Genomic DNA, 17,729 nt, shown 5'->3' with positions numbered 1-17,729 from the left:
TTTGTATTCTTTTATTATTTATTTTATGTGCCTTGGTGTTTTGCCTGCATATATATCTGTGGGAGGGTGTCAGATGTTGGAGTTACAGACAGTTGTGAGCTGCCATGTGGGTCCTGGGAATGAAATCTGGCTCTTCTGGCAGTCAGTGCTCTTAACTGCTGAGCCATCTCTCCAAACCCCAGCTTGTATTATTCTTTTATCTTCTAAATCCACAAGTTGGAGTGGGTAAACAAGCAAGCTTTAGCATTATCATAGTCTCAGTGGTACAGCTCCAGAACATTGTGGAAATAAGACATTTTCCTTCCCTCTTTAGGTCTCGTCCAAAATGAGTGAGACACCTTCTACTAGATTCTCCATGATTCATCTGACTTCTTCTGAAGGTCAAGTTCCTTCCCCTCGTGCAAACATCACTCATCCTGTAGTGGCCAAACGCATCAGCTTCTACAAGAGTGGAGACCCCCAGTTTGGCGGTGTGAAGGTGGTGGTCAATCCTCGTTCCTTTAAGACCTTTGACGCTCTGCTGGACAATTTATCCAGGAAGGTGCCCCTGCCCTTTGGGGTGAGGAATATCAGTACGCCCCGTGGAAGGCACAGCATCACCAGGCTGGAGGAGCTGGAGGATGGAGAGTCCTATCTGTGTTCTCACAATAGGAAGGTGCTGCCAGTTGATCTGGACAAGGCTCGCAGGCGCCCGCGGCCCTGGCTCAGTAGCCGCTCTATAAGCACACATGTGCACCTCAGCTCTGCTGCTGCCTCAGTGCCCACCACTGCTCCTGGCATGCTCCGCGCTCCCAGAAGGCTCGTGGTCTTCCGGAATGGTGACCCGAAGACCAGGCGTGTGGTCCTTCTCAACCGGAGGGTTACTCAGACCTTTGAGACCTTTCTGCAGTACCTGACACAGGTCATGCAGTGTCCGGTGGCCAAACTTTATGCCACAGATGGAAGAAAAGTGAGTATTTTGGTGGCTCCTAAGTCATCTCCCGTGTGTGTGTGTGTGTGTGTGTGTGTGTGTGTGTGTGTGTGTGTGTGTGTGTGTGTATGTGTGTGTGTGTGTGTGTGTCGGCGCGCACGTGCACATGGGTAAGTGCATTCGTGTGTGTGTGTATGTGTGTACACAAGTGCCTGTGTGTCTGTACATGCACATGTGTGTTCTAGTTGCCTTTGTCTTCTTGTCAGAATCTGATGGGTCATTGTGTTGGAAGGTTTCTGCTTTCTCCTCTTCAATTGTCCTTGAACACTGACTTACAATGTTTCGTTAAAGAATACCATTTTTGCAGGGGCGTTGGTGGCACATTCCTTTAATCCCAGCACTCGGGAGTCAGAGGCAGGCGGATCTCTGTGAGTTCGAGGCCAGCCTGGTCTCCAGAGCGAGTGCCAGGATAGGCTCTAAAGCTACACAGAGAAACCCTGTCTCAAACAAAACAAAACAAAACAAAAAAAGAATACCATTTTTCATAGTATCCTTTGGAAGGGAGTGGCCAAGAGTAGTGTTTTCCTATCTAGAAAAAGCATTTTCCTAGTATTCTTTTGCTGGGTCTGCAGGGTCTGTGGGGTCTGCAGCTAACAGAAAGTACGTAAGAGATCACCTTCCAGACTTGCTGTCTCACAGGCCCTTGAGCAGTTGGTGCTGGATTGGCATGCACTTGGCTGTAACTGCAGACTTTGGTGGGGAATAGCACATTGCTTTTAAAGATACTTTAGTTATTCCAGAAAACAAGCCTGCCACTTTCTAGCTAATACGCAAGCTCAATAGTGTCAATGGATGTTTACACCCGTTCCCCACCCTGCCTAGATTATTTTTGTGTATATGACTGGAATCAAGCCTAGGAGGCTGTCATATTGAGCTATTTAAAGTTAGAAATATACCACAGGAACGGACAGTACTTGCTCATGTGAGGACAATGACTCTGGTTTCTTCTAGGTTCCTAGTCTCCAGGCAGTGATACTGAGCTCAGGAGCTGTGGTGGCAGCTGGAAGAGAGCCATTTAAACCCGGAAATTACGACATCCAAAAGTACTTGCTTCCTGCTAGGTTACCAGGGATCTCTCATCGTGTGTACCGGAAGGGTAAACCTGTGTTAGAAAAAAGAAAGAGTAAGTCACTTATAAATAGACCTTATTAGCTCTGAAACTGGTTTTTTTTTTTCTTTTTCTTTTTTGGTCTCACCAATAAAATATTATATTTAAAGGACCAGATTCACTCTCACAAAAACAAAATATAAGAGGATTATAAGTATTCCAAAATGAAATTGGTTAATTTATAGTAGGAAATATTCACAGATATCTGGTGACTTTTTGAAAGACTTTCCCAGATAATCAATAATACACACTTTTACATGGGTCAAGCATACTTTTTTTGTTGTTGTTGTTAACAAAATGTCAGAATTTCTTGCTTTGGAAAGAGTTTTGTGGAATTGTGTATGTGACATCTGTGGTAGTTGTAGACTTGTGTCTGAATGAGCAATTCATAGATGAGTTCAGCAAGTTAGTGGGCTACATGATTTTTTTTTGTTGTTTGTTTTTTCTTTAAGCTAGTAATATGCCCTCTCCTCTGAAAGTTTTCCTGTAAAATTATCAATTCTTGGAAACATTTTTTGATTGAAATAAAGTAGTTCATGCAGCCAGTTCATGCTACTAACAATAATCTAAATTTGAAAATTTTAGTATTTGATTAACAGTTTGGTATTGTCCTCAGGACAGGGGAGAAAGAGGGCATATTGAGGTCCCAAAATGTGAGAGAGGCTACCCTATTATTTACTGTGCTCACTATTGCCAAGGAAATATATAAGGTCTGTGCTAGTGTGCTGATTGCCATTTGTACTTGAATTTGAATTTTCAGTCTCTCTAGATTTGGAATAATCTTTATTTTAAGGAGTAGTAATCCCTGTTCTTATAGCTAGTTTGGCTGAAATAATTTGTTGCTTTCACCCAATTGTTAAAGGAGTATATTTGCTAATGCACCTGTAGGTATTACCTGTGAAATACATATTACACATAGAGTCATACTGTTTTAACTTGGTCAGTTTTCTGAAGTGGATTTGTTGTTCTTTTTGTGTCTCTTATCAGCTGTTTATTATGATTTTTGATAGATTTTGGGGCTAGGAGAGCTTTGTTAAGTTTTACTTCACAACATTAAGAATGAGACATTTTTATTTATCAAAAATTATAAAAATATTTTTAGGATTGGCTCTGAAACTTCAATGGCAATGACTTTGGGGGACATGTGCAAATCTATAAGGACCACTAGGAGGAAATCTGTCACATTAAGAAACACAACTGCCAAGGTTAATGACAGACCTCACATTAAAAAATCACACTTGTCTATATGCAACTCTGATGTTTTTGTGTATATAAATTAACTGCACTGACCACACAAATACAAATTAAATATCATTTGACTGATGAAGTACTAAAGATGCTTAGCTTTCCTCACACTTCTGAGTCTCTTGTATATTCTCAAAGGGAGCATCAGTAACCATGACTACTTGCCTGCCTTTCTTACTTAGATATAAAGAACTTACACCACTGTCAATGGATGCTTGACTGCCTTTCTTACTTAGATATACAGAACTTTGTTAGAGTCCAGTTTTAGTATTGGTAAGCAAATAAACCTCACAGAAAATGCTTTTGCCCAATATAATCATTAGTAATTTGTACTTTATACACTTCTTGTTAATATTCCCTTATAAAATTGTTAAAATTAAAGTTCTCTGAATGTCTCCATTAATAGTGGGTTGAAAAAAAACCCCAGAATCTTCAGTAATATTTCTCAAATAACCATGACTGCATACAGTTTAGAAATATATCTGTAACATTTTATTGTAAGACACAGAAAAATAGGATTTTGTACTAATTTTTTCTTTTCTTCTTTCTTTTCTGCTTCTTCCTTGGGATATTTACAACTTCTCTGCTTTTCATGTTGTATTTTGACATGACATCTTTTACTCTTAAAATCTTGACAGTGAGCACACATATGCCTTCAGTCCTAAGCCCCCAGATTGAGTCCTTGGCATCTGAGAAAACATATGACTGCTATTCAGAATGTTCTGTGGCCCCTGAAAATTACTTGGCCTTAGAAAAACATGATTCTCACAATCTATCAACATATCCTGATGATGGTGTTGAGAAGTCAATTATTTTTAATCAAGATGGTACTATGACAGTTGTGATGAAAGTTCGATTCAAGATAAAAGAAGAAGAAACTGTAAAGTGGACAACCACTGTCAATAGAGCTGGGCTTTCTAATAATGATGAAAAGAATAAGAAAAGTAGTTATCCAGCAAGATCAGATGATCGACCATCTAGTTTGAAGCTTACATCGTGTTCATTGTCTGAGGACATCACGGACACCACTCAGCAGGGCAGTTTGACAGAGGAAGAAAACACCCAAGCAACAGCTCAGCAGGCTGAATCATGTAGCTCTGCTGTTTGGGGGAATGCTTCTGTGGACACAGACATCATTCAGGGATGCCAGAAACAAGTAAAACATTTCTATAGGCCCCCGACCCCTGGGCCAAAGAGAAGGAGACAGAAGAAGTCTGTGATAGGGACTGTCACTGTAGTATCTGAAACAGAGGTTCAGGAAAAGCAGTTTTCCTATAGTGAAGAAAGAGAGAGTGGAGAAAAATCCGAGTACCACATGTTTACACATTCTTGCAGTAAAATGTCATCAGTATCTAATAAACTTGTTCAGATCCATAGCAATGATGAATTGGAGTCAACATTAGAAAGAACAAAGGAAACTGGCCTGCTCAAGTCAAATGCCATAAATGCTGGTGCTATAGAAATTACAAGTCAGAAGGTCTTAAAGTTGTGCCATAACAATGGTTTACCATCCTCTGTTTCAGAGAACTCAGTTGTGGAGGAAGGCATAGTTGAGAGTGTAGTATCAGACAAAGATAGTATCAAGCATTTCAGAACTTACAGTAACACCAATGACAAGTTCAGTTCTGTCTCAGCAGATAGAACACTTTCCTCAGGTGACAACTGGGGAACTGACAACAGTATTTCTGAGGTTCCTTCTGTTGAATCTTCGACTGTCACCACACGAGTGGACAGACTCTTAAATGAATTTTCTCATTGTGGTTTAAGAGAACTTCGAGAAAACAGAAAGCATGGTTTATCCTCTTTTCCCAGCAAAAAGAAGAAGAAATCTCTGCAGCAAATGATAAATTCCAGGTATAAGAAAAAAGTGATAGAAACCAAGGGAACCTCTAATAAAGTTGGGAAAATAAACAGAGAAGGAATGATTACACAGGGAACACTATCACAAGCTCCAGACAGTCCTCTTAAAGGAGGGAAACCTTGTGAGGAATGCCTTGATACAAATAATTTTCCTCCCCAAAGTAGTCTCAATATCAAAATTTCCAAGAATTTCCATAAAAATAAACTTAATGCTTTCCAAAATCCCAAGACTCAAAAACTTTTAGTCAAAAGAAAATCCAGACCAGTAAAGGTTGTAAGCTTAGAAGGACTCAGAAAACAAGAAATTGGTCAAGGAGATAAAGTATTTCTCCATAGTGAATCTAACATTTATAAAGGTAATTTGGAAAATCAAAGTTTGCTTAATGTGTTTAATATCCTTAAGGAAAACCAAAAAGTTTTCCACAGACCACAGTCAGAAGTGGAGGTAGTAACTGGAAATTTGAGAGGAGTGACAAAAAAGAGTTTAGTCCCAAAACGTAATGATTTACATGTAACTTTAAAAAACCAGAAAAAACAAAAGGTGGATAAATTGAAGTCAGGTGCTATAGTAAGTGAACAGCATGATACAACCAGGGCAGATTTGTTAGCTTCTTTGAAAAAACCTGATTTTTCTGAGGGTATTCCCCATTATTCAGTTAAGAACTATGTACAAAGATGGTTGCAGAACATAAATCAGTATCAAGATTTTGAGCATAGAAAGTCAGCTCCACTAAGCAAAAATGGCAGTAATGTGGTAAATTATAACAGTAATGGTTTTCCAGGAAGTAATCTCCACACAACTTCTTCAAAAAGAAATAGTTTTGTAATGGAAAGTAATAAGCACAAAACTAAAAATGACACTAAAAATCAAGAGACTGATAAATCTTTTATTGCTAAAGATAATGGCATGCTTAATAAACATGTCTGTGAGAGCCAGGATGGGTCTCTGCATGATTCTTACTTGGTTTCTCTGCGTGACCACTGCACTTTGTCACCAGCCACTATTAATGATCATAGTACTAAAAGTCATTTATCTACTGAGAAGTCCAAATCAGAAGTGAGTCTTATTTACCAAGAAATGAACCTAGCTACAAAAGGGCAAAGTATTGAGGCTGCCATTCAGGTAGATACTATCGGAGAGAATGTTCCAAAAAACTGTTTACCAGCCCTGTTGCTTCAGCACCTGGAAGCTTTTGTTCCTAGTAATCATAAAAATCAGAATGGAATTGCTCAAATACCAGGTTCACTAGCAGATGTTGCATTCCCTTCTACAGTATATAATTCATCCACTAATCTCCTTCTAGCTTGGCTTTTGGTACTAAACTTAAAGGGAAATATAAATAGCTTCTGTCAAAGTGATGCTCATAAGATTACCAGCAGATCTGCAGAAACAGTTGCGTTGTTGGAAGTTCTGAAGCACATCGCCATCACAGAGAAAGCTGATGACTTGAAGGCTGCTGTTGCCAACTTAGTGGAATCAACCAAAAATTGCGGTGAACCCAGTAAGAGAGAACAGGATACAGTATCGGCAAATTGTACTGCAGCCAGCATTCAGAGTGTTGTCAAGTGTAATGAAAGTGAAAGAACACAGAAGATGCTCTTGGATGAAGGCTACTCTACTAGGGAGGACTGTGGCTCTGAGTTATGTGTTTCAGAAATGATTGACAAGGTACATAACTCTCCACATGAGATGTGTACTGTGAATATGGCTAATTCCCCAGAAGACACAGGTAACCCAAGCAATGGCTTTTTCACTAGTAATAGTTATACTATAAGCCAGCCCTTCACAAATGGTTCTATTCTAGGAGGGACCTGTTTACTTACAGATGGTGTATATTCTCATAATGCTTGTTCTCAAAAGGGGAACATCTATGAGGCAGCTTGCTCTAGTGATGAGACTTACATTCCCACCAGAGTCTGCAAATCAACTGACTTTGTGAATTCAAAAGAAAACAAATGCAGTGATAATTTGGAATTAACCGAAGAACTCAAAACAGTTAATGAAGTTCCAAAAGATCTAAATAGTTTGGCAGACCCTATGTATAAAAATGACTCTAATGTATCAATGTCATCTCAAAATGTCAGTAACTTAAGCTCCCACAGTCTTTTCCTAAATAAAACTGATCCAGAATTTGATAAGGACTATAGTTCTCTAGAAGAATTTAAAAAATGCTCACTTAAGAAAATTGTGGATAAAAAGAAATATATATCTTTTGATAAGGAGGAATCAAGGACTTCTGAAGAACCAGGGTCAATAACCAATAGCATGACATCAAGTGAAAGAAATAACATTTCAGAATTAGAATCTTTTGAAGAATTAGAAAGCCAAGACACAGACATTTTTAAAATAAAGGTAGGTGCTAAAGAACAACCTAAGGAGGAATCAATGCAAAAAGAGTTAGAGGCTAGGATGAGTTTGAAATCGCTACACCCATCACGTAGGAATATTATGGAAGAGGAAAAAAGAAATACTGTGATTTTGGAGACAATTGGTAGGGGGCAGGTGACACCACCATCTTTAGATTTTTGTTATGATTCTTATAAAAATACAGAAAAGAAGATCAGTGTAGGAGAAACTAAGGTAAGAGTTAAAATGATGGTAGAAAGCATGGAAAATATAAATCACACAGAATCTAAAAAATACCTCAGAAGTCCTGTGACTTTAGATTGGTCAGGCTGTAGACCAGATGATAAGAGTGGACATCCTTGCAAAATATCCAATGATGATCACAATGAAAATGATGATACTTCCCAAGAGAAAGAGTACAATAGAGGAATTGTTAAAAGGGCAATAGAAAAGCTTTATGGCAAAGCTGAGATTATCAAACCACCATTTTTTCATGGGTCTATACATAGGTCTCAAGTTTGTCCTTATAATCCTGTGGAACTTCAGTGTGTTAAGAAAACAAACTTTTATGATTCTGAATGCCAGTCATTGGTCTCTTCTGAACAGGTATCTAGAAGTTCACTCATGTTTCAGGAATCCCAGGAGGAAGGTGATGGTGATGTTAATGGTGTGAGAGACAGTTTGGGGGACAACACCATAGAACATGTTACAAAACCAGTTGAGCATGACAAGGACCTTATGGAAAAAGAGAAAGGAGAACTGATTGACAATGGCAAATGGCTCTTGCGGGAAAATCATTTGTGCAGGGTGTCACCCGACAATCCTGGCATGTATGGCAATGCAGACACCACATCAGTGGATACTCTAATTGATAAGAACAGCACTGGGGTGCCATATTCACATTTTGGAGATCTGGCTCCTGGTCCAACAATGGCTGAATTGTCCTCTTCAGAACTGGAGGAAATGACTCAACCCCTTGAAGTGAAATGCAATTATTTTAACTTTCCTCATGGTAGTGACTCTGAGCCTTTTTGTGAAGATTTTCTAGATGTGCAGAATAAAGCCCATCCTAAAGAGAGAATTCCAAATCATCACAAAGAGGAGAAGGGCAATTGTCCATCAGAAAGAGTGTGTACATCTGTTACTCAAGCCTTTGTTCCTGCTGGTAATAAAGTCCACCCTGTTGGCAATGATGCTATTAAAACTCAGCCGTTACCTAGAAGTAATATAACTCATGGTGCACTTCAGGAAGGTGACTCTTTGGATAAACTCTATGCTCTTTGTGGTCAACATTGTCCAATACTAACAGTTATTTTTCAACCTGTAAATGAGGAAGACAGAGGATTTGCTTATCGCAAAGATTCTGATATTGAAAATTCTTTGGGTTTCCATTTATGGATGAAAACATACCCATTTCTGCTACAGTCAAACAAAAACATGCTCAAAGGTGAGAGCAATAATGTGAGTGTGAGCAGAAGACTTACTGATAATGTCATTGGTGATCCATTTGATCAACTTTATTTCAAAAATATGGTTGAGTTGATGGCTAAAAGAATGAAACACAAACATATTAACTCTTTGGAATTAGAGGAAGAAATCAATTTGAAGGAATTCCAATTATATTTAAAGAAAAGGTTTTCAGATAGCATGCATACATCATTGCTAGTTGTAGAGGATATGAATTCCATTACTTTAAATCCTAGAAATTGGACAAATAACTTAAAAAATGTTGATGAGAATAACAACTTAATTAACAGATTCCAGAACTCAAGAACAAATCCCAACCAAGTAGTAACAGAAAATACCAGTTATCAGTTTCCCTTTGAACTGTTTGGTCTAGCTTACTTGTTAGATATTTGGCAAGTTGAGAAATCCCTAAATATTAGAAACAGAAATAAATTAGAAATACATTACATTTTAGATGGTGAAATTCTTTTTATTTGGGAAGAGGAAAGCCTATTAAATGTAGTAGATATTGAGAGCATTAATGAGCAAGATGATTTATAGTTTCAGTATGAACCCACTCAGCTGTCAATATGTTTTCCCATAAAAAGATACAGTTCATGGGATGGAATTTAGGCTAGATTCTCACTAAGAATTTCTTACTTTCAAAATGAGGATATTCCAGAAAACATACTCTTGGCTTTCTTCAATTTTTCATTAATTACAATTTTGTGTGGTTTCATTGTAAAGTTATATGATTTTCTGTACCTATAACTTTTTTTGTTCAGGATATCAGAAATATGGCCAGGATAAGAAATATGTCTTTAAAAATATTGTGAACTATGTATAGAATATATTGAATAATCAGTGAATAAATGTAACTTTAAAGTATTTCATTTATTAACTTAAGTGCTGATTGAATAAAAAGTATGGTGGCAAGCTCTCCATCACAGTCTGAAAATTTCTTGTTTCAGAGAATTGGCTCTAGTCTTCCCAAACATCTATTGAAGCTGCCAAGTATTCTTTTTTTTATTTGAATTAGAAACAAGATTGTTTTACATGACAATCCCAGTTCCCTTCTCCCGTCCTCCCCTACCAACCTCCCTCCCACCCCACAACTAACACCCTACCTATCACATATCCTTTCTGCTCCTCTTGGATGGTGAGGCATTCCATAGGGGGTCATCAGTGTCTATTGCATCCTTTGGGATAGGGCCTAGGCCCACCCCGTGTGTCTAGAAGCTGCCAAGTATTCTTTAGGATAGCAGTTACTACTTTCTCATGAGAAAGGGGCATATCACTACTAAATTGCCCTTCTAGCACTTTCCCTAGAAATTATAATCTCTAAATTAAATTTAAAAATTATTTCAAAAAGCTTTACATATTGAATTATATCACTTCTCCCTTTCTTTTCCCCACTCCAACACCTCCCATATCCCCTCCTTCCAATCCCTCCAACAATCCACCCCAACTCTCAAATTGATAGCCTCCTTGACTATTACTGTTACATGTATATGAACAATGTGTACATACAACCTGCTGATTACATTTTTGTTGTTTATATGTATATGATTTCAGGCCTAGCCACTTTGTATCAGTTAACTGGGTGAGGCTACTTGTTTTCTCTTCTCTCAGCACTCATTATTTGCCTATAGTTCTCTATGTAGGGGTTAGACTCCCACGAGGTTTCACTTTTCTGTGTTACTATTGCCTACTGATACTATCATTGGTAGGTTTTATTTATTTAGCAATTTTTCAGAGATGCAGTTTCACAGAGGACTTCCTAGCATTCAGGCTCTTATAATCTGCCATCTCTCTATTGTCTATCTATCTATCTATCTATCTATCTATCTATCTATCTATCTATCTATCTATATCATTCTTCTATGATCTATATCTATCAATCATGTATCATGTATCCATCTTCTATCTATCTATCTATCTATCTATCTATCTATCATCTATCTTCTCTATCTGGATCTAGGAGAATTGTATATTGAGAGAACATGTGGCATTTGTCTTTACAAATCTGGGATACCTCACTCAAAATAATCTTTTCTAGGTCCATACCTGAAAATTCCATGATTCAACTTTTTCTTTACAGCTAAGTTGTATTCTAATATCTATATGTATATTACATCATGTAAATATAAAATGATTCTTGAAGCTTTATCAAATAACCCTGGTTTTATTTCTTCCTCCTTTTATATTAACCTCACTCCCATTCCCAGTTGATGCCTTCTCATTTTTCTGTTTCTATCTAAATATCACCTACATTCTACTATTTCCCTCTCAAGCTTCTCCCTGTCCCTGTGATCCCTTTATGCTTTCCTGGCTTATGTGGTTACTCCCTGTTATATTCACATCTGAAGATTTGGAGTTAAGAACTGCAGATAAGAGAACATGTGGTGTTTGGTATAACTTTCTCAATATACTTTTTTCTAGGTCCATCCACTTACTTGGAATGTCATGATTTCACTTTTCTTTACAGCTGAATTGTACTCCACTCCATTCTCAGTATCCATTTATTTGCTGAAGGTCATTTAGGTTTTCATTTTTTTAGCTATTGTGAATGGGCAATAATGACCATAGCTGAGTAACTGTAAGTGGAGTAGGATGTCTAGTCTTTTGGGAATATGCCAAAGAGTGGTATAGTTGAATTACATGATAGATTTATTTTTACTATTTTGAGGGTTCATCACATGATTTCCAGAGTGGCTGCACCAATTTGCATTCTCACCAACAGTGAATGAGGTTCTCTTTTGCCTACAACCTCATCACATCATTTGTTGTCAGTTGTTGTGTTATCTTAGCCATTCTGACAAGGGTCAGGTGGAATCTCAAAATTGTTTTAGTTGTCATTTCTCCAATTGCTAAGGATTATGAACACTTTTAAAGGTATTTCTTAGTCAACTTTTATTTCTTCTATTTAGAACTTTCTGTTTAGATCCCTGGCCCATTTTTTTCTTTGGGTCATCATTTTCTTGACTCCTTGTGTTTTTGAGTTATTTTGGATATTAATCCTCTGTCAGATGTGTAGCTGGCAAGGACTTTCCCCATCCTGTGTGTTTCTCTTTCACTTATTTCATTGTTTCCTTATCTTAACAAAAATGTTTTTAAGAATTGTTTATTCTTCTCTCATATATTACATCCCATACAGTTTCCCTTCCCCCCTCTCTCCAGTCCCTTCCCCACTACTTCTCCCTTTCCGAAGATCCAGTCCTCCTCCATTTCCCTTCAGAAAATAGCAGGGCTCCCAGGGATATCAAACGAATATGGCATAACAAGTTATAATAAGACTAGTCACAAATCCTGATATCAAGGCTGGGTGAGGCAACCCACTATGAGGAAAAGGGTCTTAAATGCAGGCAAAAAGGTCAAGGACAACACCACTCCCACTGTGAGGATTCCCACAAGAACACTGAGCTACACAACTGTAATATATATGCAAAGGACCTAGTTCAGACCCATTAGAAGTGTTTTAGTTTCATGAGGTCCCAGTTGTTAATGTTTTGATTTAGTTCCTTGGCAAATGGAGTCTTATTTAGAAAGTTCTTTTCCTACGCCTTTGTCTTGTAGGGTTCAGCTTTTTTTTCTTTTTCAAATTGAGGTCTTTGATCCTCTTTGAGGTGGTGTTTTGTTTTGTTTTGAACTGATTCTTTGGGAATTTCACATCATACACCATAATCCCGCTCACCTCCCAGCCTCTCCATATCTGTCCCTTACTCGTGTAGTGCCCCCCGCAAAAGGAAAGCTAAAAAAGGATACAAATAAACAATAATTAAAAAAGGGAGAAAACACTTTTCTCCTCTATCTTTCGTGCCTCTCCCTTTCCTCTTCATTCATCTTAGTGGTATTGGGAGCTGCTGCATATCATGCAGTAGACCCCTTTGTCCACTCAGCTTTACTTGCAAATGTTCATTGTATAATGAGCTGTTGGTTAGGTTCAAGATCTCTGGCTTTGGTTCATGATCAAAACTGGCCCCCACTGACATTCCTTTCCAATATCCTACTATTGCCCTGAATCATGGAGATCCTGTAGCTATGGTCCCGCAGGATCAGTCCCTTCAAACACTCCAGCAGATCATAGATAGGGTAGATATTGGTGTGTGTCAACTCCAAGCCTTGGATATGTGCTTGGGTGGCAGTTGAGTTGGTTGGTCAACTTCTCTCAGGTGAAGGGTGGAGTCAGCTATCCCAAACCCATGGTGATGAGTGCAGTGAGCTTTTCCAAGTGTGGGGGACCAGCTCTCCATTAGGGGTGGGGCCAGATTTCCCATGACAACCCGAGGAATCTGAAATGCCTTTGTTGGTAACTGGAGCCATTGACATAGACACAGACCCAGGCTGCAGTAGGGCCACAGACCCAGACATTGTCCATGTCAATACCTTGTGGGCCGTAGAAACCATGGTTACTGATGGCAATTCAGGCCACCCAGATCATCACTGACCCACCCATAGCACATCCCTTGGTTACCACCATAGCCACAGGTAGTGGCCTAGAATCTAAGCATCCACGTGACTCTTGGTGATGACATGGGTCATGGACATCATAACAGACCCCAGCTGCTCTAGGATCATGGACCCAGACATAGTCCTTGGAAGAGCACAGGCCTGGATGCTTCTGTGGCCCCGGGGTGGCAGTGCAGGCCACTCATATTGGCCTCACCCTGATGCAGGGTGGCTCTCAGGTCCCAACATGACCCCAGGTGGGGACCTAGACCCCAGGTATCCACACAGTCTCCATGGTAACTAGCCCCAAGGATATCTTCACATACCCTAGCTATACTAGGGTCACAGACCCAGATATGGTCCATGGCCACATCTCAGGCACAGACTACTTCATGGTCTGGGCAAAAACCCAGGCCATGGTACGAGATATCTATCAGGATAATCCCTGCAGTGGTATGGCCCTCAGACACCTAAGTGGCCACATGTGGCAGGCCTGATCCCAGGCATCCCTACTCCCCATTCCCCTCCATGGCAAGGGCCATGGATATCATTGTGGACCAAGGCTTTGGTAGGGCCAGGGACCCAGATGTGGCCCATTGGAGCAGCCCAGGACCTGATGACACCATGTCCATGTGGCAAGCAGGCCTTCCACATTAGCCTGTTCTTCTTGGCCTTTGCCTCTTCAGATCAGTCATTCTCTATAGTGCATGAATTTCTCTCTGTCTCTCCCTCCCTCCCATACCCCACAATATATTTGCTCACCATAATGGAGCCCAACCACTGGGCTCTGAGATGGCATGTGTGAGATCGTCTCTGGGTGCCCTGTTTCAAAGTCACTGGGTGGGTCATGGCTTCTTCCCACCTGTTCAGAGAAAACTGCTCTGAGAGGGCAGGTCTGGTTTTCCTTTTCCTTTCTTCCTTCCTTCCTTCCTTCCTTCCTTCCTTCCTTCCTTCCTTCCTTCCTTCCTTTCTCTTCTCCAACAAAACAAAATATCTGAAACACAGTAAAAGCAGTCTCGAGTGGGAAGTTTATAGGCCTACATGTCTACATTTAAAAGCTAGAAAGAGCACAAATAAATTACTTAATGATCCAACTAAAAATTTTGGAAAAACAAGATCCACCTGCCTCTGCCTCCCGAGTGCAGGGATTAAAGGCTAATCCATACTTTTAAAAAATTTCTTGCCATGTACTTGTTTTGGCTTTGATTTGCTCTTGTTTTGTTGTTTTGTTTATTTAGTTTTAGGAATAATTTGATTTCTTTGTTGAGTTCTTCTTTGACCATTCATCATTAAGTGTCTTAGGGATACTATTGCTGTGAAGAGATACCATGACAATGGCAATTCTTTTTTTCCCCCTTTAAAAACTTAAACTAGAAATAAGCTTGTTTTACATGTCAATCCCAGTTCCCTTGCCCTCCCCTCCTCCACTGGCCCCCACGCCCCCCCATCCCATCCATTTCTGCTCCCCAGGGAGGGTGAGGCCTTCCATGGGGGATCTTCAGAGTCTGCCATATCATTTGGATCAGCTCCCCCCCCCTCCCGTGTCTAGGCTGAGAGAGTATCCCTCTATGTGAAGTGGGCTCCCAAAGTCCATTCATGTACTAGGGATAAATACTGATCCACTACCAGAGGCTCCATAGATTAAATAGACCTTCAAACTGACATTCTTGTTCAGGGGGTCTGGTTCAGTCCTATGCTGGTTTCCCAGCTATCAGTCTGGGGTCCCTGAGCTCCCTCTTGTTCAGGTCAGGTGTTTCTGTGGGTTTTTCCAGCCTGGTCTTTTCATCACTCTTCCCTCTCTGCAACTGGATTCCAGAGTTCAGCTCAGTGTTTAGCTGTGGGTATCTGCTTCTGCTTCCATCAGCTACTGGATGAAGGCTCTAGGATGGCATATACGGTAGTCATCAATCTCATTATTGGAGAAGGGCATTTAAGGCAGCCTCTCGACTATTGCTTAGATTGTTAGTTGGGGTCAACCTTGTATATCTCTGGACATTTTCCTAGGACCAGATTTCTCTTTAAAACTATAATGGCTCCTTCTATTATTGTATCTGCAGTGGCAATTCTTATAAAGGGAAACATTTAATTGTGGTAGCTTGCTTACAGTTTTAGAGGTTCAGTCCATTATCATTATGGTGGGGAGCATAGTGGCCTACAGGCAGACATAGTGCTAGAGAGGTAGCTGAGTGTCCTACATCTTGCAGGGAATAGGAAGTCAATTGACTGACACACTGAGGGAAACTTGAGCAAAAGAGACTTCAAAGCCGACCCCACAGTGACACACTTCCTCCAACAAGGCCACATCTCCCATTAGTGCCACTCTCTTTTGGGGCTGTTTTCTTTGAAATCACTACATTCACAATGAGTTGTTTAGTTTCCATGAGTTTATATGCTTATAAGAATTTTGTTTGCTATTCTATTGCACAATGCCACATTGGATATAAGGAATTATTGTACCTGGAGTAGAGCTTGAACTTCTCTTCAAATCAAAAGAGAATTACTATGAAGATATTAACATTTTTGTATGTTTACTTGCTTAATGGAAACACTTAATTGCATATAAATAAAAGCATACCATGTAGATGCACAAATACACTTTTATGAACAACATTTTAAAAATAATTACAGTATATTGCCTCTGTATCAATGAGGAAAACCTTTAAAGTCTCTTACCCAGTGATATTATAGAAATAAATTCTATAAATCTTAGAAATCTGTTTTCTAGAAATGACTGAAAAATAGAATGAGGAATGTGCTGGGGAGAAACACATGGCGGTTCTAATAGAACCTAAGATTGGCATTGAACAAAAGGGGAGGCTTTGGTTTCCCTTCAGCATGACTCCTAAATCCAAAAACACTGGAAAATTGTGTACTCCAGCTGAAGACCCCCTGTATATGACATACACTGTTTCTGCATTAAAGCAATGCCCTCTGCTAACTGAAGTGGAGAAGTCATAGCGTTGGGTAAGCTGCTGTGGTGAGCAGTTAGAAGTTGCAATGAAATGAAGAGATGTAAGTTTTGGAGAAATAATAGGATGCATTGACATTAATTTGTGTCTGTTGTATACCAGGGGTGGTGGAAGAATTATAGATTTATTCTGTTACCCTTATTACATGTAATATTTTTATGTATTAGCTTGGCCCCTTTATACCTATATCAAATCCATACGTTAGAACTTCAATATATCAGAACTTGGAAATGAGGAGGAGAATTACTTTATTGTTGGCGTCCAGCAGTTACTATATCAGAACCTAGTCGTTCATACTTGCAAATCAATGTTTTGTTCTCCCTACATGTTTAGTTCTCTTCACCCGAGGAAGCAAAGGTAAATGTTTATAGATATTAGCTCTCAGAGAAATTTATATGCACACACATTTATTTGGTAAGTGTGATATTTAGGCACGTGTATGAGTTAGGGGGAAGAGCATAACAACTACAAGTTTAGAAACAGGTAAATTGTTTGAATTTTGGCAGTGATACCATACCAGTGTCCTTAGTGGTTAATACCAGTCCAATGTACTCTGTGGATAATACTATACCATTGTTCTAAGTGACCTCAGTAACACAGGAAAATGAAAATGAAAACAATGAGGAATTGGTAATGGCTGAAATATAATGTACTTCTGACTTTAAATGAAAAGATTCATGTGTTGATTTCTGAGGTCTCAGGTCATGGTAATTAATGTTCCTGTTTATAGTCCAGACTAGCACATTATTGGGACATGCATCTAGTGCATTCTCTGTGGATGAGAAATGCTGTTGTTGGCATTTTTTGCTTGTTTATATAGATTCAAATCTTTATCTTTAGAGGGATATTCAAAATAGTAAAGGATAGCACTAATTACCTTGTATTTTATAAACCAATATTATAAACCAATATTTCAACAATTTCAAGAAATATCTGAATTTTGCTCTTAAACATTTAAAGGATGTTTCATTTTCACAAGGCTTACACTCAAGCAAACAAGCAAGCAGACAAACAAAAACTCATAGTAAGTTTTAGGCCAGCCTGAACTGTAGTGTGAGGCCCCATTTGAAAAACATCTCACAATACTGTGAAATTTAGAATATTGAGGAAAATTGTAAAGGAGATTTATGATCATGTGGATCTCATTTTTGCTTTTTTTTTAATATTATTTTTATTTGGGGGAATTATAATAAAATCACACCATTTCTACATTCCCTTTTCTCCCTAGAAGCCCTCCCAGTGTCTCCCCCCGCCTTGATCTTCCAAATCCGTGGCCTCTTTTTTATTGTTGTTGTTGGTGTGTGTGTGTGTGTGTGTGTGTGTGTGTGTGTGTGT

The 17,729-nt window shown here is 39.2% G+C and overlaps 1 protein-coding gene across 2 annotated transcripts in view; it reads left to right on the top strand.

The window, feature by feature from the left end:
* The first annotated feature begins 319 nt into the window (after positions 1-319).
* Positions 320-17,729, top strand: part of LOC113833778 (oxygen-regulated protein 1) — a 195,675-nt gene continuing 178,265 nt past the window's right edge. Inside the window, exons 1-3 of one of the 2 annotated variants that reach the window (XM_035439016.1) lie at positions 320-949; positions 1,922-2,093; positions 3,962-9,537. In XM_035439016.1, the coding sequence (XP_035294907.1) occupies positions 326-949; positions 1,922-2,093; positions 3,962-9,537 (6,372 nt within the window). In that variant the 5' untranslated portion in view covers positions 320-325. Of the gene's footprint in view, positions 950-1,921; positions 2,094-3,961; positions 9,538-17,729 lie in introns of those variants that run through there. The other variant, XM_035439017.1, reaches the window with a different exon arrangement.

This window comes from Cricetulus griseus, chromosome 2 (genome assembly GCF_003668045.3).
Source record: "Cricetulus griseus strain 17A/GY chromosome 2, alternate assembly CriGri-PICRH-1.0, whole genome shotgun sequence".
Classification (NCBI taxonomy): domain Eukaryota; kingdom Metazoa; phylum Chordata; class Mammalia; order Rodentia; family Cricetidae; genus Cricetulus; species Cricetulus griseus.
This window is presented reverse-complemented; position numbering and strand designations above follow the sequence as displayed.